This window comes from Ursus arctos, unplaced genomic scaffold (assembly GCF_023065955.2).
Source record: "Ursus arctos isolate Adak ecotype North America unplaced genomic scaffold, UrsArc2.0 scaffold_28, whole genome shotgun sequence".
NCBI lineage: Eukaryota > Metazoa > Chordata > Mammalia > Carnivora > Ursidae > Ursus > Ursus arctos.
Window position 1 is genome coordinate 5926313 of NW_026622963.1, and position 27199 is coordinate 5953511.

Genomic DNA, 27199 nt, shown 5'->3' on the forward strand with positions numbered 1-27199 from the left:
CTCCCATCTCTTTCCAGATCCTGCCCCCTCACTCCTTACACTGAGGTGTTGAGATGAGACACAAACTTACTGGAACATCAGGTAAACACTGTTCTGATAAGAGCTGCCCAGTGCCGCTGAAGCATACCGGCCAGAGCCAAGACCACGACTTGACTCCCCCTTGTTCTAGAAATCCTACAAGAAGCCCTGCTTAAAAGCCCTCGCCCTATGGGTCAGACGCCACCAGCCGCGGCGTGTGTTCCACTGATGTGTCCCAGGCCTTGGCTCTGGGGAACCCATCCCGCACCCGCATCAGGTAGGGCCTGGAAGGGGCCGTCCCCATTCCCAGTCCCCGGGGCAGCCGGGCGGTGGGAGGTACCTGGAATATGCTGGCTCCATACGGTGTCCTCCAAGCGTTGAGGAGATTGTCCTTCCCAGTGCTCACGAACCACTTGCCTGCAGGCGGGAGGCAAGGGAGCGTCAGCTTGTGGCTGGCTGCCCTGGAAGGCAAGGCCCGCCCCAGACACGGCCGGCTGCCATGGAGACGTGCCGCGAACTGCCAACCGGGCCTTAGTTAGACTCTCGGCTGGTGAGGGGCATTTCCTAAGCGAGACCCGTAACTGACTCCCGGACATGGCAGCCCGCTCTGCCAGGGCTCTGCCCATGCTAGCGCACTACTGCTCCCCAAAGCCTCGCAGGGGCCCCAGGCCACCCCCGGAGAAAGACCCCCTGGCGTGCAGAGAGGATGAGGCGTGTCTAAGGTGGCACAGCCAGTCAGGGGAGAAGCAGGTCCGACCCCGGGCCGGCAGCCACCAGCGCCCGCAGTCTTAGCCGCCTGCAGGAACGGCCTCGAGGCGAGCGTGCCGTTCCTCTGCCCCGGGCCTGCAAGGACTGGCTCTGGCCTGCTGCCAGGAGCGCTTGGTCCCCGTGGCCGTATCCACATCCAAGGGACATGGATGGGGGGTGGGGGGGAGGGTGGGACACGACAGTGGTCGGGATCGGGAGGCTGGATTCCAGGACGTGGCTGGCTCGGGGGCTCTGCCTTGCTATCAGCTCCGGGCCCCACCTCGGCGCAGAGGGCAGGGCGGGCTGCCCGGGCTCCCAGCTCCCCGGGCTCCCGGCTCCCCGAGGCTCACCGCAGTAGGCGAACTTGAGGGACAGCACGCAGCTCTCGTGCAGGTGCAGCTGGTACTTGTCCGGCTTGGTGTGGTGCAGGACCTCCACGTTGCTGCTCTCCATGCCCACGGCCAGCCACTCCCCGGTGGGGCAGTAGCCCAGTGAGAAGATCTGAGGGGGGGGGGGGCAGACCGGGCTCAGCTCCTCTGCCCCCCACCCCCACCGGGGCCCCAGGGGCCCACCGCTCCCACTCCCATCATGTCCCCACCTGCCACCTGCGAGGCAAAGCCCCCTCTCCTCTCCCTCAGCCCCGGAATGCCTTCCAGGGGTGAGGAAGTAGAGGCTCAGAGAGGTCGCTGACTCTAGAAAGTAGTGGTAAAGCCAGCACTCCAGCTCAGAGATGGTACAGGCATTTTACTGTCCAAGTTACTCTATCTCTGTGACCTTTGCCTTTCCTTAAGAAAAAAAGTAAACAAAACGCTAAAATATTAAATATGTATGGCTGATATATTTAAATGAGTGGAAAGTAAGGCTACCTAACATTAACAGAGTATCTTCCAGGAGCCGGGCTATGGCTAAGGCTTTTAAGAGGGATCGTTTCAGGTGCAGACCTACGAGGCAGCTACTATTGTGCCCATCCTGTGAGGGAGAAAACCAGGGCCAGAGTGTTCAACAATAGAGAAGCTGAGAATCAGATCTGAGCAGTTGGGTCAAGTACGTCCAACTGCAGGGCCTTGTCGATTCCAGTCTACTGCTGCCTCCTCCAGGAAGCCTTCCGAGGTGGCTGAGGTTGGTTAAAGGTCCATTTGCAACGACCACCTGTGAGGGCCCCGCGTCCCCCGACCCAGCCACTGGGACCCCAGAAGGGAAGGGCACATGCTGCCCTGGGGGAGGGGAGGAGCGCACACACCTGCGAGGTGAAGTCGTGCTGCTGCAGCTGCCGACCCTCGCGCAGGTCCCAGGAGCGCACGGTGTTGTCCAGGCCTCCGGTCCACAGCTTGGTGCCATCATGGGAGATGTCTATACAGCTGGCCCCGTCCGTGTGGCCCTGGAACTGCCTACGAAGGCCAAGCAGGGAGAGGGGGTGAGCCCTCGGGAACCACTGACTGCCGAGGCCAGCTGTGTCTGAGCAGAAGAGGAAACTGAGGCCCAGCAGGGGGTGGACCATGCACCCACGGGGCTCTGGTGAGCCCACAGCAGAGCGGGGCCCGGGCCTCCTCCCAGCCCCACTCCAGAGTCTCCGGCCCGGGCCGTCCTCCTCCTGCTGGCTATGGGACTGAGACCACACGCAGCTAGATGCCCCAACGACCAGCAAGGACAGCCGCTGTGCACCGACAGCCGACTCTGGGGTATGCACGCTGCCCTGCACTGCGCTCCCACTCCGAGGGCGGCCTTCACCACGCCTGCTTCACACGGGGGACACGGAGACACAGGAGCGGAGTGCCCGGCACAGGGTCATAATGGGGGCAGGATTCACACCGGGCCGCTGCTCCCGAGGCCCTCCTTCCTCAGTTCTCTCCCTCTGCTTGTCTCCAATGCTCGGAATTCCACGCTCCCCTCTCCCCAGAGCCTTGTGCAAGAAGCCCTCCATTCCCTGCCCACGCCGAGCCCCTGACACACGGCAGGCCAGGCCATCTCCTCCCCCGGGTGTCCTCGCCCGCTCTGACGTGGCCACCCCACAGCCGGGAGCGCCTCGGAAGGGTCCCCGTTACGAGCCGCGCAACCCTCCCGAGGACGGGGCTCCCCCGCTCCTCCCTCAGCCTCACCTGACCAGTGTCTGGTTATGCAGGTCCCACACGGCGATGTTGCCATCGCTGCAGCACGAGAAGCAGACTTTGGCGTCGGGGCTGATGGCCAGCGCGTAGCAGGCAGGAGCCGAGGACGTCAGCTCGGCCTTGATGCGGGGTGTGGGCGAGGCCAGGTCCCAGATGGTGAGCGTGCTGGCCTCGCCGCCCACGATGAGCGTGCGCCCATCGGGGAGCAGCTTGCAGGAGCGGATGTAGTTGTCCCTGTTCTGGAGGCAGAAGGGGCAACGTTGAGCTCTGCCCACCCCTCCTCCCAGGGACCGGAAGAATCACACCCCGCGCCACCCCGGCTCACATCCCGCCGTCTTGGCGCATTCCTTCACAGACCCCGGGAAGCTTGGTAACATCTCCACTTAAGGAAGGTAAGGAAACCCAGGGCTCAGGGGTCAGCCAGCCTGCTCGGCTGCCCCTCCCCCAGCTAGAGGAGAGGCCTGCGGTACTGGGGCCTCACCAGGCAGTCCAGCTGGGAGATGGGGCTCTTGCTGCCCGGCTGGCTGATGTCCCAGATCTTCACGCAGCCCTTGCCGCCTGTGTAGACGTGCCGCGTGGGGTTGCTGATGGTCACGGCGCACACCACCTCCCCGTGGCTCAGTGTGTTGATCTGCCGGGCGTGGCGAGGGATGCCGGGGCCTGCCAGGGCATCGTGGGGGAAGGGCACGGGCTGCATCTGCCCGTCTGCACTCACGTGGAAAGAGTACGCGCTGAAAGGGAGAACCGTCCCTTCCGTCAGCCCCAATCCTCTCAGTTCCCACGAGTCCTGCCCAGGTCAGACGGCACCACCCCGACTGGCCCACCTCGGGGCCCAACTCCCCAAAGCTTGGGGAACCCAGTCACCCCAACCTCCCTGGCCTGGCTCTATCAGGGTAGGGGACTGCTTAACATCCCAGCCTTGACGTCTGCTCCTGCTCTCAGACTCCTGGCTCCAGACCGCGTCACTAGGCCCACATGTGCCTTGGAACGCCCTTTCCCACCATCTATAAATCCCCCGGGTTCGGCTTGAATGTCACCTCCTCCTTTACAAGCCTGGGGGTAACAGGGAGGGAAAGAGGCGTGCCCCCTAGGACGCATCACGGAGTGCACGTCGGAGCCGGGGGTGAGCCGGCACGGTCTGCCTGCTGTTTTAGGCCTCTGTGGGTGCCACCGGGGGTGCTTCCAGCGGCTCAAACCCAGAGTGTGGCCAGGCAGCCGTTTCCTGGGGCTACAACCTGGTCTGTGAGTACCCTAGAGGGGCAGACACCTTTTCGAGGGGCGCTCCGCCAGGGCCGGGCATAGGGGCGGGGGTTGTGTGCTTCCCCCAACCAGCATGCAGCAAAGCACAGCCAAACTTACGGTTTCCCACCAGGAATGGAGGCGAGGCTGGAGGGCAGGCCGGTGGCCCGCATGGGAGGGTGAGGGTCAAAACCAACCTGTAAGGCAAGACGGGCCAGCCCTCAGTGAGGGAGGCCGCCACACGGCCCCCGCCCTGGTCTCTTCCTTCACCACTCCCTAGGTCCTGCCCACAGCGCTGCCTCTTCAAAACCCGGAACACAGAGCAGAGCCTGTTGTCTCAGAGGAAAAACAGGCCCGGCCGGCCAGGTGTCTTGCCCAGGACAGTGGCAGGAACAGGGTGCCAGTCCAGACCCACCAATTCGGAGCTGGTATTCTTGACCCCCACACCCTCAGCTCTCCCTGCTCCACAAGGCAGAGCTGACGCGGCCCCACTTCATTCTCTCCCCTGGTGTCCAGTGGGCCCGTCATAGGGAGAGGCGGCCACCCAGGAGAGGAACCGTCTCCTGGAAAAGAACCCCTCTCTGCTGGCCCAAATCTGATCTCACTCTTGCTATAGCAAGCAGCCTCATTCACCGAATCCAGGCTACATGCAAGTCACTGGACTCCTTTCGGGATTCCCATCCCCACACAGCCCAGAAAAAGAGAGAGCAAGGAGCCCCAATTCCCAGATGGAAAATGACGGCCTGGGTCGGGGAGTGCTGAGTTCTATGAGGTCACATGATGACTAATGGGCCAAGTGGGGGTGGGGCCCCAAAGCCTACGTTCCTTTCTTTTTCTAATAAACGCTCTGCCCCAGAGGCAGCTGCCTGACAACCCCCACCAGCCCCCCACTCCTTGCCCAGTCCCCCCGCCAAAAGGAGCCAAAAGGTCTACGTACAGCTCCAAAGCTCACCATTGGCGATCGGCCATAGGCGGCAGCGGCGGCGGCGGCAGCCGCGCTCATCTGTGGTGGGATGTTGTGGAGGCCGGCGTAGGCGCTAGGGCTGGTGAGCGAGCCGTTCATCTCGTGGTGGCTCATCATGGCAAAGGGGGCCGCGTAGGAGCTGGTGATGGAGATGGGCGTGCGCAAGGCCGAGGCTGCAAGGAGGTGGGCGTCAGCCGGAGGCGGAGACCCTCAGGGGGAGGGGGCCCACCCCTCCCTCCGGGATGAAGCTCAGGCCACCAGGATGCCTCCCAGCCCAGCAGCAATCCTTCCTGCACTCGAAAGCTGCCTGCTCGAGGCAGTCCTCTTGGATTAAACCCATCTAACTGGGATCCTGGTCTTCATGGTCCAAAAAGGTTGAAGCCGAGATGTGCCCACCTCCTTTTATAGGGCAGAACACGGGAGGCCCAGAGAAGGGGGTTGTTGAGAGTGTCACGGAATTATTGACACAGATGGGGACAGACCACGGGTGTCCTGACCTGTCTGAAGCTCCTTCCACACACTGAGTCCAACAGTGGCCCCAGTAAGCCCTTGCCATCAGTGTTGACACACCAGGTGTCCACATCTTCCTCAAACCTGACCACGGAGTGCCCCTGGAGGCAGGCCCTGCCCCACATACTGCCTGATGCTCCGGCCTAGCTGGGCAGCTCCAGCCCTAGCCCCGGGCAGACCCCACCCCTCCAGCGCGGTCGCCCCAGCCCCATCGTGCCTACCCATTATACCTATCGGGTCCATGCCTGGAGGTTTGCCCGGCATCGACCGGAGCCCTGGGGTCGTGCTGGTGCCTGGAGTCGGGGCATCGTTCCTCGGAGTAGGTGTGTTGGACTTGAGCCCAGGCGTGGAGGATTTGTCATTCTGAATAGGGAGACATGAAGATTCCTTTCTCTCAAGAGCTGGGCATTTGGAGCTGGCCACGACACCCAGTGCCGGCTCCAGTTCTGAATCTTCTGCCCAACAACCCCTCAATTCTTGCCCAATCTGATCTGGCAGGGACCGTGGTGATCATTCCCATTTTATAGACCAAGTAACCAACTCAGAAACATTAACTGGTAGCACAGGGCCCAGCCAGTAGGTGGGAAAGCCAGCATCTGAACTGGAACCAAACCCCAATCCGTGTTCTTTGTACTCCACCTCCCCGCCCTCCAATTTTGACCACTCCAGCTTGTCCCTTCTCCAGAACCTTCTCCCTCCACCCCCACCTGCCCCAGCCCTCCGCTTCTGTGGCGCCAGTGGCAGACCCCACATACATGACCAAGGTCTTTGGTCTTGGAGGAAGGTGTGCTGCTGGAGGAGGCTACGGAGGCGGGGCTGGTGGGGGCATCCTTTTTCAGGCCTCGGGCCTTGTCCAGCCCATTTTCAGGAGGGGAGTGTGCCGGGCTGACCCGGGGCGTCGCTGGGTCCTAAAAGCACAAGGGATGCAGAGATGCACTGACAGCAAACACCAGCCTAGAATCTTCCCTGCACTGGGAACCGGAAGGGAGCACACACAGCTCCCGGGGAGAGGGGCTGTCCTGAGACAGACTGGGGGGCCCCAGGCGGGGACGACTAGTTCCCAATGATCTGGTCTCGCCCCTTCATCCCACAGATGGGGAGACTGGGGCCCGGTGGGGGCGAGGGAGGGATGGTGACCAGCCCAGGATCATACACAAGGTCGGGGCTCAAATCCGGGCAATGGGGCCTCTTGGCCTCATGCAGCTCTCTCCAGATCTTCCTTCCCCATAAGGCAGATCCCAAGGGGCTCATGACCCCTATACCCTCAAGATCCCGGGGGTGGGGGTGGGGAGAACAGAGCTGACCTGGAGGACCACGGGAAACAGGAGCTGGCCCTCGCCTGTGATCTTTGGGGCATGCTTGTGCTCTCTCCCCTGGACTCCTGTCCTAGGAACCCCAGCCACCATGCAGCCAAGCCTTGTCGTCCTCCTCCTCCTCCTGACCAGCCTGACGCCCCAACACCAGAGGCCTCGCTGCCCTGCTCAGGCCGCCAGCCATGCGGGCCCCGCAGCCAGAGATGCAACAGCTCCCAGCCAGGAGAGGAGCCGCCTCAAACCAGCCTAAACCGAGCACGCTGCAACCTGGGCCTGTCCGCGCTCACCTCGTTGGAAACATCCACCACCAGATCGTCACTCTTGTCCCCATCGCTGTCCTGTAGCCGAGAGAGAAGCCAGTCAGGGGCCACCCCGACCACACCCCCAGACCGAGTCTGAAGCAACCCCCGCTTCTACCAGCTGGAATCTGAACCTGGGGCCAAACCCCACAGTCCATGCACGCTCCCCTCTGGCCCACGGACATCGGCTCTCTGCTCACCCAGCCCCCGGGCCCTGTTCCAGGTCACTGCGCTCCACGCCCACTGGCAGCCTCACCCACACCTGCCCCGTTACAGTACTTCCGAGTCCCCTTTCACTTGGCTCCTTCCAGAGGCTTCATAGCCACCATCATGGACGAGGAAGCGAGCTAGCCCCATGTCACCACTTTCGCCACTGTGTGTGGGAGGGGCGATCAGCCTCGTCTCCCAGGAATGTAGCCGAGGCACTTGGGTGACACGTCCGGAGCCACAAGCGGCAAAGCATCGCGTGGCCCCCTTCCCCCAGTCTCAGCTCTCATCCCAACAGCCTGGCCCACGGCAGATACCGTGACCACACTGGAGGCTCAAAGTGTGGGGGAGCCAGGGACGGAGCAGACCAGGAACTCTGGGAGGGCCGTCATGGCAGCATGGGGCCCCCCTGGCCTGTGGGGGCGGGCACCCACAGCTCTCCTTAGCCACTCCCCGTCTTAGCCGTGGCCCATGTGCTTCCAGTGTCTGTGTATGAACCTGCCGCCCGCCAGGCAACCCAGCCCGCCCCCACCTGTGCCTCTGACTCACTGGCGAGTCAGGCCTGTGGGTTCTCCCACACCCCAGCCCCCAACACACACCCAGTGGTGCCCACTAGACATACGTATCGGCTCAGGCTGTCCTTCTCCTCTGCTTTCCGCTTCTTGGCTTCCATGCTGTAGTCTGCTGAGCCCCGGTGCTTCTCGCTGGCCCGGAGGCTTTCTGAGGGCGACACGGAGTTATTCTGGAAACCGGAAGGAGATTTAGTGTGAGCGTTTCGGGCACACCGAGACACAGCTAAGCGCAGGTGTCTCAAGCGGCCAGTGGGGGTGCTGCGTGTGTCCCACAATCCCCCACTCCATCGGAGCCTCACCAGGGAAGCCTCCCCAGCTCTCCAGATGGGGTCTCCCCGGCGGGGGGAGCCCCGTGAACACGATTCTCTTTTACAGCCATGATACTGCTATTAAGTAAAGAGGCCTGCGCTGAGCTCTCTGCCTTCTGGCCGGTGGGACCTTACGTTCTGAGAGCCGGATCACCCTCCTTCACCACCCACCTTGGGCCGGCCATGTGTATCTGCTCAAAGAAGGGATAAGCAAAATGTGCACCAAGCCTTGAAAGATGGGTCTCAGCGAACACACAGGGGCTTTCTCTGCTGAGCCCGACTGGAATGGGGAGAGTGACAGGGAGGGAGAATGTCGGTGCCAACAGGCCTTCTACGTGTAGGTGGGCGACTTGGCATTTTGTACGAGCGGCTATTCCTCCACTGCCGGGCCTCGAGCCACTTCAGAAATAGTGTTAGAAACAACAACTGCCAACTTCGAGAAGCCTTTCCCTCTGCAAGGTAGGAAAAGGCGTAAGGGCAGGTGCAATCGTCCTCTCTGCACCGACGGGAATGCAGGGGCCCTGAGAGGTTGGGAGATGTGCCCAAGGTCCCCCACAGGAGGCAACATGAAGGAAACCCGAGCTGCTCAGGCCTTCCCGCCTAGTACGTTCTCCCTTCAAACTCCAAAGGAAGCCAAGCCCAGCCATAGTTTGAAATTCAAGGCCTGGGAAGAGCGGGGCTGGGCCGCTGGACCACGCTGGAACAGCACTGGCAGGCGGAGGGCATCCCACAGACGATGGGGTCCGGCTGGCGCAGGGCGCTAGCGGTGGCCAGGACGGGAGCACCGGGCTGGGGAGCAGGTGGGGTGGGAGCTACCAGCAGCCGGACCTGCCAGCACACCTGTGCCCTTGGGGCCGGGACAGTATCTGAACCGATGCCCCCCTAGGGGGCCGCTGAGGTTTACTCCTTTCTAAGAGACCAAGCTATACCTTCCTTCATCCCTCCCCACTCACCCCTGCCTTTCCTGAGGACCCACCCTAGATCAGGCCCGGGGCTGGGCGCCAGGGGTGGAGGAAGCAGCCAGACACAGCCCCTGCTCTCCTGGGGTGCACAGCTGGACTGCAGGGCAGGGGAAGGCCAGCCCAGCCACACCCCCATGCAGTGTAGACGTGCAGGACACGGCCACACGGGGACACAGAGGGACGTGGGCAGAGGAGGACATCGAAAGGCAGGGGGCGGAGGGGGATAAGCCTCCACCTCCCGTCTCCCCCACGTTCCTGGAGGCCAGTGCTGGTGCTTGGCGGGGGGGGGGGGGTCTGGGGGGGGAACAGTGTGGGAACCACAGAACTTCATTTCCTTTCCTAAGCCGGTTTCTGGGCAGCCCTTCCCTGCCAAGTTTCTGCCTGAAGCAAATTAAAATGGCAGAGTTATCAAGCCTTGAAGAAGAAATGGAGGTTCTAATGGAAGTGCGGCTCAGCCTTCCCCACAGCCGTGCGGGGCGCACACACAGCCGCAATTCAATTAGCCGCTGCGAGCGCCAGCAGAAAAATCACGGCATTTCATTTCCTCCGACGGCGGCCAGCGGCCACCCTGCGCTCAGCAGCCAGGCTCCCGGCCCCTTTCCTCCAGGGCGGCCGGGCGGGCGGGGAGCGGGGCAGAGGGGGCGCACGGCTGCTCGGGTTTCTCCTTGCGACCCTGTACGTGGCTCGGAGAACAGCGAGCTCTTTCTTCTCCTGCAGTCAGGCTGAAAACCCTCGCTGCTACTGGAGAGAGTCATGTCAGGCATTTAGCGGCATCGATCCAGCCCGCCTCTGGCTGGCAGGCGGCCAAAAAACTAAGTATTTTTTATTGCTTCGGCGAGGCAAGGAAATATGAATGAAGCTACCTCTAATTGGACTCCAGACTAACCCCTCTGGGACAGCTTCCAGCCCGGCCAGCCATCCCCCTCCCGCTCGGCCGCGGCCCTGTCCTTCCTGCGGGGGCCTCATCTGTTGACAACCTGGTTTGCAAAGGGCTGCTCGCTGCGGGCTGCAAGGCCTCCAAGGCCACGGCCACGGGCACACAAGCCCTGCTGCCTCACCGCCCCCCCCACTTTCCCACCCCGAGCCGTCCGGCCCCGGCCCCAGGATGGATGGCGTCTTTTCTCATTCCCACGGGACTCTCTGGGGGCCCGAGTGGGCCCCCTCTGCTCCGAGTCTGCCGTGAATGGGTGTGGACCAGCACTGCAGAGCAAGGAGCTCAGCTCTTGGGGGGGTTCCCCAGGGGATTCTTTGAGCACAAAGCTTTCACAGATGGGGCACAAAGCCAAATGCAAACAGCAATGGGGAGGAAGATGATGTGAAGACAGAGGGCATCGGGTGTCAAACCCTCATGTCACTCGGCAGCGGGTCCTTGTTAACCGGGTCACCTCCCAGATGCTGGATGCTGTTGTGAGGGGGTTTCCTGACTAAGCGGAGAGGGAGGCTTGGCTGGCCAGGAATATGCCCATGTCACAGATACAAAACCGAGGCTCAGAGAGGCCGAGAGCCACCCAGTGTCCCATGAAGCCAGGACCAGATCCAGTCCTGGAGGGGTCCAGATTAGCCCCCGCTCCTATCTAGGCCGACCACCTCTCCAAAAATGCCACCTTTTGAGGATCAACGCTAAAGCAATGAGGACAGATTTTCAGCTTCGGTTTTTCCTTTCTGATATACCCAGTCATCGCCGGGCCCAAACGCGCACCCAGATTTCCGAGCACGTCGGCAAGTCGAGAGGGGACGAGAGCACTGTTGCTAACTGGGAGGTTTAAAAAGTCAGCCTGGTGGAGGGCCGGGAGGGAAGGGGGTCGGGATGGAGCTGCCCGAGGAAGCTGCGTCTAGATGGTTAGTTAACTGCCTGACCTTCCAAGTCCTACTTAACACGAGGTAATAACCAAAGCCATCCCCACAGATTAGATGGCCCCAGATACAAGGACACGATGAGGAATAAAATAGCTTTGCTAATCGCTGGAGGATTTTTTTTATCCAGACCCCACTGCGCTTACTCAGAAGGCTTATTCACTTGAAACAGAACCTCTGAGCCTCAGTGCGCTCAGAAAGATTTACAGCAAATCTCAGAGCTGGCAGACACTCAGAATGCCTGGCCTTAATGCTTGCTCGCTAGCACTTTCTTAAACCGAGTTTAAGCCCAGAACACGGAGAAACCTCAGGCGTTTGGAGGAAGGGAGGAGGATACAGGATCAGACAGGGGGCAGCCAACTTGGGAGGAGGGAAGCGACCCCGCCCAGGACACAGGACCCCTGGGTTGCTTGCAGAGGCCCGGTGACTCCACAGACTGGTCAGCTGACCTCTCTGGTTAATCACCTCTCATAAAAAAAGAGGGCTAGCTCACTAAAAGCTACCCGTTTGCCAAATGATGGGCGGAAAGCCTGGAGAGATGACCGCTTCCCCAGCTGAAGGTCCTGTGTCGTGACAAACCCTCCCCCACCCCCAGGATCCCGCGTGGTCCCCTCCTCCTCCCCCCAACACCCCACACTCCGTAGGCTCCAGAGTGCTGACACTTACCGCACTGGATTCTCTTTCTTTGGGGATGGAAGGCCGGGACAGGAGGAGGGTCAGGCCCCCCAAGAGAAAAGGACAAAAAAAAAAGGAAAAAGGTCAGTCTCATGCAGCTGGCTTTTATGCTTTGCCAGTTGATAGGTTTTAAAATGGGCAGCAGGCCTAGCTCTCTGAGTCACTGTGGGTCAGCCAAGGCAGGGCCATTAGGTGACATTTCCCACTTTGCAAATTAACCGTCCCAATTCCCCATGTTCCCTCTGGCCACCAGTCCCAGGTGGGGTGGGGGCTGTGGCCCTGCTCTTCCTGACATGCCAAGAAGGGCACCCAGATCCCTGCTCAGCACTTTTCAAAGCCACCAGTCTGGAAAGGATCTGGGTATTGAGTACATTATTGTTTAAACGAAACAAATAAATAAAGGAACTACGGGAGTGTTTTTTGTTGTTTTTTTAACTAACACCATTCCGTGTGTCTTTGCGGAGAAGCCCCTGATTCTTCTGCACAGCAGCTGAGCCCTAGCTCCCTGACTCTCCCCTCCGCTGTGAGGACGCCCTCTCCCTCTGCCAAGGGCACCATCCCTCTGCAGGGACACACAACTTAGTCTCTGCTTCCAGCACTCCACCGCCGCCCTAGCGACCTGGCCTGGGCCGGATACCCTGGTCCACAGCCAAGGGCCAATCAAATCATGGTGTGCGCCTTTAACTTACAGTTTTGTATGTTAATTATATCTCAATAAAACGGGGAAAAAGTAGCTAAGGGCAGACAGACCACACGAGGTGGGAACTTTTGAAAAGGGCCTGCCAGGGACCCAGGACTTTTCCTTCCCCAAAAACTAAGCCCTCTTGAGCCCTAGTGGGTGCAGCTTCTGGGGTCCACACGGTAAGGGCCTGGTGAAGAGGAGGGGGTCTCATTCCAAGTCTTCCCGATCACCTCCCTGCAGTACTGTGATCGCTACCTCTGTCTGCTTAAAGACAGTTGACTGGCAAGTCTTTACTTGAGTGCCAACTGTGTACCTTTTCCAAGGCACCTGCATTGGTGAGATACACGCGCTAAGTTAAAAGCCAGGAACTAGGCCCCTGTTCTTAAAGGACTAATGATCTTGGTGAGGACAAAACATTCTCCAGGGGTAGGCTACAAGAGGACAGCAACCAAGGGCTCATTCTTGGGACCCCAGCTCTTCAACTCTCCTGGGAATGGGAAAAAGGCCGCCAGTGCAGACCTGAAGGCATCTTGAAGGAATGGGCCTGGGCTGGCCCTCTAAGGATGGGCAGTGTGTAGCGGGGACGATGGGAGAATGCACGAGAGGTCTTCTGGGCCCGAGAATACCCGGTACACAGCAGGGATCGAGGGGCAGTCATAGAAGGTGGGGCTCTGTCTCACATGTACCAGGAATTCGACAGATGGCACCAAATCTTTTGCTAACTCCTGGCCCCAGGGTGACAACATTTGCTGTGTCCCCTCGCAGTCGGACCTACAGGGCCCCCGCCCCCAGCCCAGCCCTGCCCTCTGCCCCAGCTCTGGGCCGCACCTCTGTGGTCCAGCTCATGGTGGTTCTTCTCGTCCTTCACCGTCAGGTGGGCCTGGCTGCCCAGGGCACCAAGTGCCAGCAGCCCGGAGCTGCTCCCCGTCACCGGGGGGATCCCTGGAGGCTGGAGGCCTGACGGGTGGGGTGGCAACTGGACCGGGGGGCCATGCGTGGCGTGGGAGAGGTGCTGGGCCTGGAGCTGCTGTTGCTGTAATGAAGTGGGTGGTGAGCACAGCTGAGCAGGGATGGCGGGGGAGGCCGCCGGGGGTGGGGAACACCCTCCAAAACCTTTACCCCCAGCTCAGTTCACATGCGGTCGGGCTGAAGAAGTCTGTTAACGGACGGCAATTGAGGCACAAGACTTTTGTCTTCAAACTCTGCACCCATCCCCAGCCCCCAGTTTCAGGACAGAATTCCTCAGTGCACATTTCCAAGCCCAAGATAAATAAAGCATGCATTTAAGAACCAAAGAATCATCAGGGCTCCCTCTCTATTAAGGGGGATGCATTCTGAAGCTAGCAGTCACACTTGGTCATGCTTGCGTGCCTTCAAACATTCACAGCCAGGGGCTCCCACCCGGAGCCCGTATCCTTGGGAAGCCTCCCTAATTCTCAGGAACTCCAGGCTGGCTGACTGAGCCAGGGCCAGGCCGTAGAAGAAAATTCCCGAGGTCAAGAGGGGCTTGGGGCCAGTGGAACGAGAGCTGATGTCGCCGGACATCAGAGCGGAGAACAGTCAGAGGGGAGACCAGAGTAACAAGGGTGGAGGTCTGGAACCTGAGGGACCAGGATTCAAATCCGCACTCCGGTACTTCCTGGCTGTGTGACCTCAGGCGGTTACTCATTAAGTGATCTCACAAACAACAACAGCTCCCATGTGCCAGAGAGCTTAGCGGCCCCCCACTGATCTAAACTCTACATCTGCGTTCAACAATGTACAGTCACAGTAGCAGTGTGCGCAATCCCCGGTCAAGGTCTCTCTGTGGCTCCCTGAGGCCCCAGGTACCCCTACCCAGACTAGCCCCAGGGTATTCTCTTTCCCCTTCCACATCCCACACCCCAGGGACTGGCCTGGGTAGCCTGGTCCCCTCCCCAGCAGCCACTACAAAACACCCTTTATCTTATCATTCCTACTTTGTGCCAAGAACCAGAGGAATTGTGGGGCGGGCTACACCATGGCCAAGTATCTCTGAGGAGTGGCTGGGGCCTTGGGTATGCTGATATCCACCTAGGCCGACATCTTCTCCACCAGCACAAGAGAAGGGAACCAACATTTACTGAATGCCTGAGTGAATGTGTGGCACTTTCCAAATATTCTCTCTGGCCCTTCCAGCCCAGGTCACAAAGAAGGGTTTGTGCCCATTCTACAGATGGCAAACTGACCCTTCAGGGGCTAGAATGGGTGGCCAGTAACTAGCCAAGTCGGACCATTAGTGAGTGAGACCTGGACTCAAATCTGTCAACCACCAATCTTATCCAAAGAGTGCTCTTAAGGAGAAGCCCCCCCCACCCCACCCAAAGCAAGAAGAGCTGGTGGGGGTGACAAGGAGCAAAAATCTGACAAGCTTGCCTGTCAATACAAACTTGGCTTTCGGGCCAGGCTGACAGACAACAGAACACAGGGGAAAAGTCTACAGTTCTGGTTGGAGGTGAGGCTCTAAGAGGCAGTAAGTGTTTGCAATCAGGGGGTGAAGGGCCCTGCTGTCCCCCAACTAAGCTGCAAACTGCAAATCTGGCTCATCGGGAAGTTAATGGAAGTTAATGGTAACCACGGCCACCACCACGTGGACTCCTGGCCCCCAAGGGATTTTTTTTCTCAGCTCTGGGTCAAAGGCTGGGACCAGTGGCCCTCACGCAGAGCTGGGACATCTACTGTTGGATGATTTATGGAAGCTGCTGGTGGGCCCTGGTCCAGGGCAGCCTGACTCCAGATCTAACCCAAGGTACCAGAGCAGAAACAAAGCCCGGGCAGGGGACCCCATGCAGAGACCCGACCCAGCCCAGCCCAGAGACTCAGGATCTCCTTGGGACACGGGACCCTATATCTGAGCTCTCTTACCCTTTCTTTTCAAAGAAATTATAATTGTTAGGTGTTATTAGAAGAAAAAAGAAATACATGCATCAGAATATATGAAAAATAAGTATGGATTAAAAAGTTGTTCTTAAAAAATTACCCTTCAATAATCCCACTCTCTAGAAGATTCCATGGTTACTCTCTCTAGAATTTTCCTTTACGAAAATCTACACATTGTAAATGTATTCCTAAATCATAGGCTCTTGCTGACCTCGCTCCTACTACACAACTGGATTTTAATTGAAGACTGCTCTGTACCCATCAACACGTCCTTTCCAACGGCTACCCATCATTCCTCGGTGTGGGCCAACCACCCAACTGTATCTACACGCCCGGTCTTAAAGTGGGTCTCCGCCAGCAGCCCTGCGGTTTTAGACCAGTTGCTGGCAGGCCCTTTAATTTTGCCAGTGTTAACTATTTAGTAAAATCCCAGAAAGCAAGGAGTGAGATATTTAATCCACTTTTTTACAGGGCACAGCCAGTGAGATCGCTGAAGGGAGCAGAGAGGGGAGGGGAGGAGAGGGGTTCAGGGAAGCAGCTGCATGGGTCCAAGGCTGGCTCCCTTCATGAACAATTCTGTTTCTGGAGAAAGAGCTTCCTACAGATTTGTGCCCAGGGAGAGACGCAGCTGAGTAACTCCAAACACCCCGATTCCTACCTTACCAGGTAAGCTCTGTCTTCTTCACCCAACCTTCTCGGCTCCCTGTCCAGTTCAAATGCTTCCTTCTCCTCCAGAAGCCCTCCCCATCACCATCCGCCTGGTCAGCACGGAGGTCCCCCTTCTGAGTCCTCCCAGCTCAGACACCGGGGCCAGACCGGCTAAGGCGGACGTCCAGCTATGAGACCTTAGAGGAGTCAGCGGACCGCTCTGGGCCTCCGTTTTCTCACTGTGCAAGGACCACGCGCGTGAAACTACACGTCACGGCAGAGCAGGTGCTCAGGTCACGTTAGCAAAAACTACGAACGGGTCACCAAAGTAACCGTTTCTTTCATCTTTATGGGACGCTTGCCAAATTGTGAGTTCCAGGAAGACGAGGACCTTGTTTTATCCATCCCAGCACCTCTCACGGTGCCTGGCTTGTTAGCTCAGCGTGCATTTGCTGGGTAAGTAAGTGATTGTTGCAAATGTTGCAAAACGGAGACATGGAGCGGCTGGGAAGGAGGTCAGCACAGGGGCTCTGTCCGGAAGGGACCATCCACCTTCCAGATCCGTGCCTCCTCTCCAAGGCCCCGACACACAGCTGGAACAGTCCGTGGGGACAAGAAGCATCCATCCAGTGTGTCCTGCTTCCTGGAAATGAGAACCCATGAACCGGCATCAGAAACTCGGAACAGAGGCTATGGTGGCCGTTTGGAGAACGGCAGCTTCCAAGCCCGGGAGGGTGATTTTCTGCCATAGCGTGTCGGACATCCGTGTCTTCTTTGCAACAGAGCAAAGGCCATTTCCATATACTTCTCATCTTCAAGTACAAAAGCATCCCCTGTGCAGCCAGAAAGTCCCCTGAGGTGTCCTTTGCCTGGTTTGAAGGCACAGTCAGGAGTGGCCCGGCGGGCTCCAGGAAGCGAGGACGTAAGCGCCGACCTCCAAGGCTGGTCTCTTGGGGCGAGGGCAGATGCCAGCGCTTACTGGGCGTAGGGTCTGCTCATCACAGTGTTGGTTGCAACAGAGAGTGAAACAAAATTGTCTCCCCAGCGGGGAAGGGGGAGCGGGCTGACAACGATGAATCGGCCTTGCCATCCCATGGCGCGGCCCCAGACCCTCCCAGGCAGGCAGGGAGTGGCCGGCTGGCCTCTGGCTGCGCTTCCATCCCCTGTGGCCTGTCCCTGACTTCAGAGGACGATGTGCTGAAATACAGCGCCACGTGAGGGAGGGGTGGTGACAAGGGGGGAGACATGGAATCAAGTCCACCATCCAAGAAGGGATGGAGATCACCACTTCGTTGCAGTCCGTCTCCAGCTTCTACTACTCCTTCCAACACTGGGATGTGAAAGGAAGGCAGCAAGCCCCCCCATTCCTCTGCCAACCCCCAAAGAGGGGCTAAGTGCCCGGAACCAAGCCTGCTCAGGCGTACTCGTCCCTCCTGTAACAGTTCATGCCAGAATGCAAGCATGTCAAAGCAGGTGTCCCGTGGGCCCTAAGTGTGCGCCTGTCTTCCACGCGTGGGGGAAGTGCCCGTGCCCTGGGCTCAGAGGGTAAGGCCACTTACAGGAGAGGCTGGCGGGGAGGCTCTTCCTCGAGGAGTACGTCTAATTGGATTATGCACATCACGCTTTAATGCCTTTGCTGGCTGATTTAATGCTTCACTTCTCAGGTTCATGATTTGGGTTAAACTTAGTGAAGTCTCTAAGCATTTCCAGAGCCAAGACCCACTGAGGACACCGACCAGAGGAAGCCCAGGGTTCTGACTGCATAAAACGAACACTTCCCGCCCTCCCAGGAGGGAGAGAGCAGCCCTGGGCCTTCCCTGTTCCTCCTACCTCACGTGGCTGGTGGGCCCCGCAGTTCTGCACGGGACTGAGCTTTCACGCTCTGTAATAGCGTTTAGAGCTCCCAACAACCCTTGCTATCCTCTTTCGGAGATGGGGACAGGCTCAGGGAGGCACGCAGAGCCAGAGCTCAGAGCCAGCACGCCCTCTCCACCTTCTTCCTTGTGGAAAACTCAGTCAAGTGAGTCTTACACATCTACATCCGCGGCGAATGCAAAACCTTCAGGGAGGGCTTCAAAATGCCGTGTAGTCGGTGACAAGCTACGATCCCCGTCTTCCTCCTCCTCACCACCCCCCCAAAATCAAGTCGACACATTATAACATGCCTTCCACTACTAAATCTCCCAGGGAATGCAGACCAAACTGTCAGTGGGCAAATGGGGTAAGAGCTCCTCCATCCGTCCGGTTCAATGACCTTGGGCCAGCACAGAGCAATGGAAAAGAAGATTCTGGAAATGGCTTCGAGGTCAGCTCACAGGGTCTATAATCTGCACAGGGATGCCTTCCGCTAGATGCTGCTCCAGGGACAAAGCCCCCCCGCCCCTCCACCCCCCCCCCCACGCCCCCGCACAGGGATCTTGACACTCTGAGGATCCCTGTCCTAGTAATGTGGATCCAAGAAACAGGGGCTAGCACAGTACGGGGTGTACGATACCTGGGCCTGCCAGGCCCCGGCTGCCACAGGGATGTCTTGGCGCCCATGTTCCCTCGGGGGAATACTTGAGTTTCCCAGAGAGGGGGTGTGCCGGGCCAGCAAGCCTAGGCTCCCCCCACCTGTCTCTCTGTCCCCCTCCCTTCACACCAACCTGATGGTAGTTCCGAGTCTTCTTCCCCAGGAGACCCTAGAAATCCTCTACTCCAAGTGATAAATAAGCCATGACAGGCACCACACCAGACATACTAAACTGTTGAACCAAGACACGACCTCAGGGTCCTCCAACCCCATGCCCAAGACAGCCATGACCACCAGACTGAAGCAGGCACACCACAGGAAACTTACCTAGCCCTCCTCCATCTTTTCACAACTGGAGAAACTGAGGCCTGGAGGAACGGAGTACCTTGCCCAAAGTCCTCCTAATTCCTGGACCAGGAGGCCAGGCTACTTCTCCCTCTGGACGGGCAAATGCAACAGCATGATGGGGGGGTGGGGGGAGCCACCAGTTGCTACTGAGACCCTCCTGGGCCCTTGCCTTCACCGCCCTTTACCGCTGGGGCCAGGACCCCCACCCTGCGGCCACCTGCCTCCACCCCACCTTCTCCAGTCGGCTCCCCGGCGAGCTGAGCGGCCCCTTCTTCCTGGAGTGCTGTCAGGCCTGGCTCCCCAGCGCGAGCAGGCCTCAGCTGTCTGTAATTCCTGCCTTGCGAGGCTCTGTCAGGCGCAGCGATTAGACGGCCGCCTGCTTAATGACAGGGCGACGGCTGCATTCACTCAGAGCCGGAGAAGCAATTACCTTGGAAATGGGGGTCACAGGCCCCACTCGTTGGCTTTAATTGAATTCCAATATCTGCCTCGAGCTGCCTTGACCTAACTTGTAGCTTCCTAAATACTACTTAAAGGAAGTGGGGCTAATCCGAGCAGCACTTCCTCCCCAATCTCACTCTTTTCTTAGAATTCAGAAAAAAGTTATTTTCATAAGAGGATTTGAATTCCAAAGAGGGAGGCAGGAGCGGGAGAGCAGGCCCACTGTGGTCGCTGCGCGGAGGGGAGGGCTTGGCCTGGAAAGGGGACGGGACAAGGAGCTGGAAGAGGAGAAATTTCGGAGAACAGAACCCACAACGGTGCCCTTCCCACTGCCGGGTCCCCTCTCCACCACTATCAGAGAGCCACCAAGCTGTGAGCTGGTCACTGATCACTGAGACCAAGGCCCCGCGCCCCAGGTGGGCTGACCAGGGGGCAGGGACCAGGCCTCTAGGCTGACTCTGGGACCATCCTTGAATCACTGCCCCTCTCTGTGAAACGAGGGCATTGGCGAGGTCAGTGGTTCTCTACAGGCAGGCCAACCTGCCCGCCACCCCCGGGGACATTTGGCAATGTCTGGAGACATTTTTGGGTGCCACGGGCACCCAGTGGGTAGGAGCCAGGGTTGCTGCTGGACATCCTACGATGCACAGGACAGGCCCCACAACCAAGCATCTGGCCCCAAACTTCCCAGCGTCAAGGCTGAAGAACGCCGGGCTGGCTGATCTCAGGGAAGACAATCAACGTTACGATACTATGGTTTCCCCATCGGGGTGCTGCCTCCCAGCTCAACCGCTAAAGACACTGACCACTTACTCACAGTCCCCTTTCCGGACTCTGCTTTGCTCCTCCCACACAGTAGGTGGGGTCTGCTCGTCCCCGGCATCGCCGGGCTTCAGACCCAGCGAACGCTTCCATGCCCTGCAGCAGAGCTCGGCAGCTGCCACGGGGCTGAGACCAGGACAGAACCGTGTCACTGTCACAGGTCCCAACAGCGGGACGACGGAGCAGCAGGAGCCACCAGCATCCCTCTGCCCTTCTGCCCCCCAGCCTCCCAGCACTTCTGGCCCAGGGAGATGAGCTGGCCCACTCCCTCCTTTAACACATGCAGAAACTGAGGCCCGGGAAGAGGCAGAACCTGCCCAGCTCACATAGGAAAGAAACATAACTAGAACACACATCTCAGGGTTTCTGCCCCCGGCCAAAAACCCAAAGAGTTATCATTTCTCCCACGAAGCAGAACATTCTGGGGACTTCGGTTCCACCTTGAAATAATGACCTCACCTAAGAACAAAAGAGAAATGAGGACCAGGCAGGGTCCCAGATTGTTAGGGCTGACGGGACCTCAGCCATTTGGGCCACTGCTTCCCAAGCCTGACTACACCCTTTGGAATGATCTGGAAAACTTCAGAAACACAGATTCCCAGCGCCACCCCCAGACGTATAAGAAAGAGCTCCGGGGCGAGCGCCCTGGAATCTATAGTGCTTAGAAGCCCCCCTGACCCAGCTGTCTGGGGATGGGGGCAGTGATCTCATCTACCCCCTTCATTTTAGGGACAAAAGATGGACAGGAACACCTGAAGCTAAGAGCTTTGCCCAGAGTCACATGAAAAAACTGCTTCTCCTCAGCTACTTATCTAGCCTCACACCAAAGCAGGAGAAAGACCCTCTGTGAATCCAAGAAATGCATTAAAGATGCGAGCCAGATAGGGACGCAAAAGAGGAGAGATCTGGCTTCCTCCTTTCAGGGAGGGGTCCAACCGGAAGTGGACCTCACAAAGCACTCTTGGGTATTTTCCCCGCTCCCGGTGAGACAGGACCCCCAGGGTATCCCGGCTGGAATTCACAGGGATGCACGATCCACACTCAGTCAGGCATCTCAGTGCACGGCACAGTAAGGCCCAAACCCAAATTCCACAGCACATTTCAGATCAACAGTACAACAGAGACAGTTCTGACCCCAGCTGGCCAAAGAAGGGCAGACCTTTGCCAGGGAGGGGACCCAGGGCAGATAGGCCAGCCCTGGGGAGGCTTGAGGACGCTGGGTGTGAGGATTATCTCAGAGCCCACCCCCCTCCATGGTGGGGACACCAAAAGCCAGGGGAGGCTGGGGTGAGTGAGTTTAGAGGTGGATTCGAGGCATGTCAGACAACCCTTCAATTTGGGGAGCAGGAGGCAACTGGGGAGCTGGCGAGAGCCCCACATGGGTCCAAGCCCATGGGAAGCCGGAGCCCTGCGGCTGCCATTCTTGGAGGCCAGCTAAGGTCAGGGTCGATCTCTGGTTATGGTAAATGAGAGGAATAAAAGGGCTATACACACGGTGAGAGGCAGATTGGGGAGTCCACGTACCCCGATGATGGCGTTTAGTTCCGTCATGGTGACCTGCTTGGCCCGCTCCACCGCCTGTGCCACCTGCTGCTGGTGCTAGAGGGAACAGGAGTGGGTGAGGTGCACTGCCCTTCCCACCAAAGGGGGCACGGGGGTGCCGCTGGGGACGGGCAGTGACACAGCCCCCACATGAGCAGAGGAGGTCCAGCTGGGACAGGGCCTTTCTACCTGGTGCTTTAAGCGCTTTTCAATGAGCATGTATAATTTTTGCAAGCACAACTTCCCATATAGTGTTTTAAATTAAAATAGAGGGGTGCCTGGGTGGCGCAGTCGTTAAGCGTCTGCCTTCGGCTCAGGGCGTGATCCCAGCGTTCTGGGATCGAGTCCCACATCGGGCTCCTCCGCTGGGAGCCTGCTTCTTCCTATCCCACTCGCCCTGCTTGTGTTCCCTCTCTTGCTGGCTGTCTCTGTCAAATAAATAAATAAATAATCTTTTTAAATTAATTAATTAATTAAAATAGAAATGAGCTCCTAAGATGGCTGTTAGTCACCTGCTTCCCTCTACCACACATACAAAAAAACGTCCTTCCGTGCCTTTGAATATGAGCTGGAGAGGAGAGGATATTCCTCATTATTAATTTTCTAAACGTGGTAATGGTATTCGTCACGTAGAAGGGTGTTCCCATTTTTAGGAGATGCAGCTAGAGGAGGGAGGGCCGAGTCAGGGTCTCTGCAACTTACATTCAAGGAATGCAGAAGAAAAGTCTGTGATCTATAGATCCTCAATCCCTAGCTAAGTGAAAAGAAAAATGAAAATGTGTGTAGAAAGACAGAAAGAGGAAGTGGCACGATGAACCCTCATATGAACCAGGGACTTGGTATAACAATGATGTGTGTACGCAGGCTCATCGACCGTGAGAAATAAACCGCTCTGTGCGGGATGTTGGTAACGGGGGAGATCTCTGGACCTTCCACTTGTAGGTTGCCATGAACCTAAAACCACTCTAAAAAATAAAGTCTATTTTTAAAAAGGTATTTTTGTGGTGCATTCATTCCCTTCGGCCCTGGGATAGCACCTGCTTCACAGGCAGCTGTCTCCCCTACTGGGCTGGAAGCTTGAGGACCTTGGGCTGGAAGCTTGAGGACCTCACGATATCGTGGTTTCACACGGACTCAATCACTTATGGATCGCTACTCTGACTCAGAGACCCAGGAGTCCGGGAGGGAGCTGAGGTGGTCCCATTCCCTGAGGGGGCATCGAGGCCAGGGCCTGCGCCAGCTGGAACAAGCTCTGCTTGGACAGAACCAGGCCCCTCTCAGGCAGCTCACCTGTCTGACCTGCACCAAGGGGCCCCCTTGGAGGCACTTCCCTCATCTCACCACTAGCCCAGTCCAGGCCTCAGGTGGCTGTCCCCTGGAAGGTATGCTTGGAAGGCAATAAGATTGACTGGTCATGGCTCTAGGGAGGACACTCTATCCTAGGGGCTAGGGTCCCCCTTGGGTACTCATTCCCTTTATAGGGTCTGCCCCTTAGCACTGTCTGGCCAGGCTTCTTGCTCCCAGATGGTTCCAGGTGTGGGAGATGGGGCACAGAGAAGCAGAAGCTAGGAGTGGCCGTTGGGATGGGGAGGTGGGGAGCAAAGAGGGCACCCACTGCCCATCGCTAGCCCCACCCCAGGCCAGGATCCTCCTCTTTGATCTCAGGATGTGGCAGAGAACCAGTTCTACCAGAAGAACGAGCAAATGCCCCCTCTGCTGTGCTGGGGCGTTTTCTATCAAACCCAAGGCTGCTACCTTCAGTCCTTATGAATGAATAGGGACTGGGGCTCCAGGGGGACCCCGCCAGCACCGGGCTGCATGGCACTGGAAAGACAAGGAGGATGCAGTTAAAGAAGGTCTTACCTCTTGTGACAGAAAAGGCATGATCTGTGCTAAAATCGTGTTCAATCTCTTCGCAATCTCTGTCTGCAAAAGAAGAGAGACGGCGTGAGGCACAGATAGATTCGTCAAGTCGCTGGTATGTCGCACGGGTGTCCATGCACAGTACCCTCCCCCGAAGCCATAGACCCCCCCCCATGGGCTCCAAGCTTCCCCCCCTCAACTGGCCCCCTGCCAGGAGGCCTTGTTAAATGCACGGCACTCCCCCAGCCAGGCTGCCTATGCTTTGGGGGGCTCCAATGTCCTATCAGTGGGGGGTCTACATGTGTGCTTCAGACTAGAGAGTCCGCCAGCTCTGGATGGAAGCCCTAATTAAAAACAAAGCAAAACGAAACAAGAACGAAACCCCCCTCCCCGCCCCCCACCACACCCCCCAGTAAAACCCATTATCTGAGTGAAGCACATGGGGGTGAGGAGGAGTCCCTGTGCCCAACGGTGCTCAATGGCAACAGCAAGACATGTTCTCTGGCTCTCAGACAACACAGGTGACAGGAAGCCCCCAGGGCCACACGAGGGCCTCCTTCACCCCTTCTCCACTTTTCACTTTGCCTCTCCCCAACCGGACGGATCCCTCCCCCACCCAGCCTGAAATCCCTCCACTAAGGCTTCCCTTTTTAGGGTTAAAGCACTGCGTCCTTGAAGCGGCTCAGGAGGGAACTCATTGGAACCCCAATCCTTCCTAGAAGTTGACCATGAGCCAACCAATTCTCTGCTCCACCCCCAACATGCCAGCCAAGATCCTATTTAGATAAGTACTTCTGCCACCCCTGTCCTATGTGAAACCCCCGATCTCAGATCAAGAGTGGTTTGAAAAAAAAAAAAAATAGTGTATGGGGCACCTGGGTGGCTCAGTCAGTTAAGCATCTGCCTTTGGCTCAGGTCATGATCCCAGAGTCCTGGGATCGAGCCCCACATTGGGCTCCTTGCTCAGCAGGAAGCCTGCTTCTCCCTCTGCCCTCTGCCTGCGGTTCCCCCTGCTCTCTCTCTCTCTCTGTCAAATACATGGATAATATCTTAAAAAAAAAAAAAAAAAAAGAGTAGTGCTAAATGGTTAACTGTGTCCAGACAGGAAGGCTTAGGCCCCCTGACAGACAGGGCTCACGATTCCCTTCCTTATCTCCCGCTGAATGCTGAACGAGGCTGAATGCTGAATCCTGAATGCTGAATCCCGAGGCCGCCAGGACTGAGGTCCCCGTGCAGGCTTCAAAGCTCTCATCAGCACACAGCAATCTTCCAGAGACAAAACCATGACAACAGCCTTTAAAAATCTCTGATCATCTGCATGTCAAATGGTTCTCGATGAGAAATCCTGGTGCACTTAAAATAAAAACGATGCTGTCTGAAGGCTTACAAACAGAGGTTGGACCTTGGGAGAATTCCTGGGGCTATCACCCCCACCTCCCTGTAACCTCCAGCTACTAATAAGGAGGCCTCTGGCTGGTGAAGAGACAAGACAGGCCATCAACTGGGAACCTGCTGGGCTTGTGTGGGCCTACATCCCGGGGCTGCCGGCCACGTGGCAGGCTCCAACACGGACAGTCTGTCTACCGCATGGGGACATCCTGGGTGGGGACCAAGGATTGCTCCTCTCTCCTGGAACACCCCGATCCTCGGACATGGCCAGAGTTGCCCACTGTGGGCATCCGGGTTAGAACAATTCTTTGTTGCAAAGGACCGAATGACCCACTGAATGCCAATAATGGGTCCCACTTCCAAATTCCAGGAAGGAGAGGCAGTATTCCCCGAGCTGAGACCTCTGGGCCTTACGGCCCCATCTGCCATTTGGATATGCTCCAGTAAGGACACTGGATACCAGGGCTTCTCAGCCTCCGTGCGGTTGACAGATACTTCTTTGTTGAATGGAGCCGTTCTGTGTATTGTAGGGCTTTTAGCACCATCCCTGGGCTTGACCCATCAGGTATATTGTAAGGAACCTAGGAAGATGACTAAGTAATTACTATATAAACTATTGATCTAAGTAAGTGGGAAGAGTTCTTCTCCCAAACAGGGTCCTTTCTCATTTCTGTTCATCTTTCCCTCGATGTATAGTGGGGATGGGGAAGGAAACAGGATCAGGGTTGTATATGGCAGTTCTAGAATAATCTGCCAGTCTGCATCTCAGTCCAAAACAGCATAGGGCAACATGCCCTTCAACTGTCAGATGTTCATGTGCCACATCAGAATAGAAGGATGTATCAAAAACAGAAAACAGACATAAACTCAACCAACCAGGCTCACTGGTCCAAAACCTCTTACCACCAATGACCAGCACAGCAGTGCCTGGCACATAGTAGGTACTCAATAAGTATTTCGCCAAAAGAGTCTCACTAGCCTCCCTGCATTTATTTTCCAAGGCCCCCCTGGCTGCAGACCTGGGCCTGGCCCAGGGTGGGCAGCATCTGCGGGAAGGGTGCGGCGGATGAAATGTTGGCATGCAACTGGGAGGTGGGGCCGGCAGCAGCCCTTCACCAATAGGGTGAGGCACTGCCAGGGAGCCAGACCAACCACAGGGCCTCTCGGTGGGTCTCGCAGCCCCCACCCCTGAGCCAGGAAGGCAGGGGGCAGGCAGGTTGTGAACCCTCCCAGTTACTGTGGCCTACGCTGCAGCTACAGTGCTTGAAACCGCTGGGGTGGGTGGTTATAAAGGTTCCCATCTGTTGCTTACTTCCTCTCGCAAATAGCTCAAGTGTCAGGGTCTTGGCGGTTCCAGGCAAAAAATGAAAAGTAGCTGGCCTTCGCCTTCCCCATACCCTTTAGCAAACGTGTGGCCACAGGCTTCCCACAGGTGGGATCTTCCTGCAGGGCTTGGTCGGGAGCCCAGCATCCTCTAGTTATGAGGAAAAGGGACCTGCTGAGATTTCCCGTAGCTGTGCCAGTTCCAGGCTCGGCATCCAGGCCACCAGGTGACCACCGCTGGCCGCTCGGAAGCCCTGTGGGTGGCTCTGAGCAAGTTCCCAGTCTTACCCTTCCAGTCCTCTGGAAGCAGTTCCTGCCTCCTTCGCCCATCTCCCAACACCACAAACATCCACCAAGGGCCATCAGAATCATTCCACACAGACAGGGAACCTTCTGGATGCCTCGGATATGGGCATTCAGGCCCTGTCCTGGGCCTGAACTCAAGGAAGGCCTGGGTGCGTAAGACAGAATAGCACAGGGCTGGGGGGGGGGGGCTGCGCACTTGGAGGGCGTTTATAGTAAACCAGGGCTTCCCTGTCCCTGGGTCTGGAGGGGGTGGATGGAGAGCACAGCCGTTCCTTCCCTCCCAGCTGTCACTGCATGGTGATCACCTGCCTTGGAGTGGCACTCCCCTGCTGGTCTCCCCAAACAGAAGCAGGGAGTGAGCCTTACCCAGCTCTCCTTGGGCTGCTCCACCCATCCTGGGAATAGGCTGGGCTCACCGGTGAGTCAAAGAATGGACAGGAAGATGATCCCCCACAAGGACTTTCCCTTAACATTGATTTTTTGGAGGGTGGTGATCCCAGAGGGGCAGCTCCTGGAAATAACAGCTGGCCGGACAGAGCCACTCTTAACAACAACAATAATAATAACGATGGCTACCATGCACCATCCCAGCTGTTCCCAACCACTTCCCACGTGCGAGCTCACAGTAACCTTCCAGGGAAGGCCCTTATCA

The 27199-nt window shown here is 57.7% G+C and overlaps 1 protein-coding gene across 8 annotated transcripts in view; it reads right to left on the reverse strand.

Moving 5' to 3' along the window:
• Positions 1 to 27199, reverse strand: part of TLE3 (TLE family member 3, transcriptional corepressor) — a 47335-nt gene that overhangs the window by 2644 nt on the left and 17492 nt on the right. Inside the window, exons 5-19 of one of the 8 annotated variants that reach the window (XM_026478422.4) lie at positions 23530 to 23592; positions 21649 to 21723; positions 13284 to 13488; positions 11765 to 11781; positions 8025 to 8144; positions 7184 to 7234; positions 6339 to 6491; positions 5814 to 5946; positions 5062 to 5246; positions 4230 to 4306; positions 3352 to 3601; positions 2862 to 3109; positions 2006 to 2153; positions 1116 to 1266; positions 359 to 435 (exon numbers count right to left, since the gene is read on the reverse strand). In XM_026478422.4, the coding sequence (XP_026334207.1) occupies positions 359 to 435; positions 1116 to 1266; positions 2006 to 2153; positions 2862 to 3109; positions 3352 to 3601; positions 4230 to 4306; positions 5062 to 5246; positions 5814 to 5946; positions 6339 to 6491; positions 7184 to 7234; positions 8025 to 8144; positions 11765 to 11781; positions 13284 to 13488; positions 21649 to 21723; positions 23530 to 23592 (1953 nt within the window). Of the gene's footprint in view, positions 1 to 358; positions 436 to 1115; positions 1267 to 2005; positions 2154 to 2861; positions 3110 to 3351; positions 3602 to 4229; positions 4307 to 5046; positions 5247 to 5804; positions 5947 to 6338; positions 6492 to 7183; positions 7235 to 8024; positions 8145 to 11764; positions 11782 to 13283; positions 13489 to 21618; positions 21724 to 23529; positions 23593 to 27199 lie in introns of all 8 variants that reach the window. The other 7 variants (XM_026478420.4, XM_026478421.4, XM_026478419.4 and 4 more) reach the window with 7 other exon arrangements.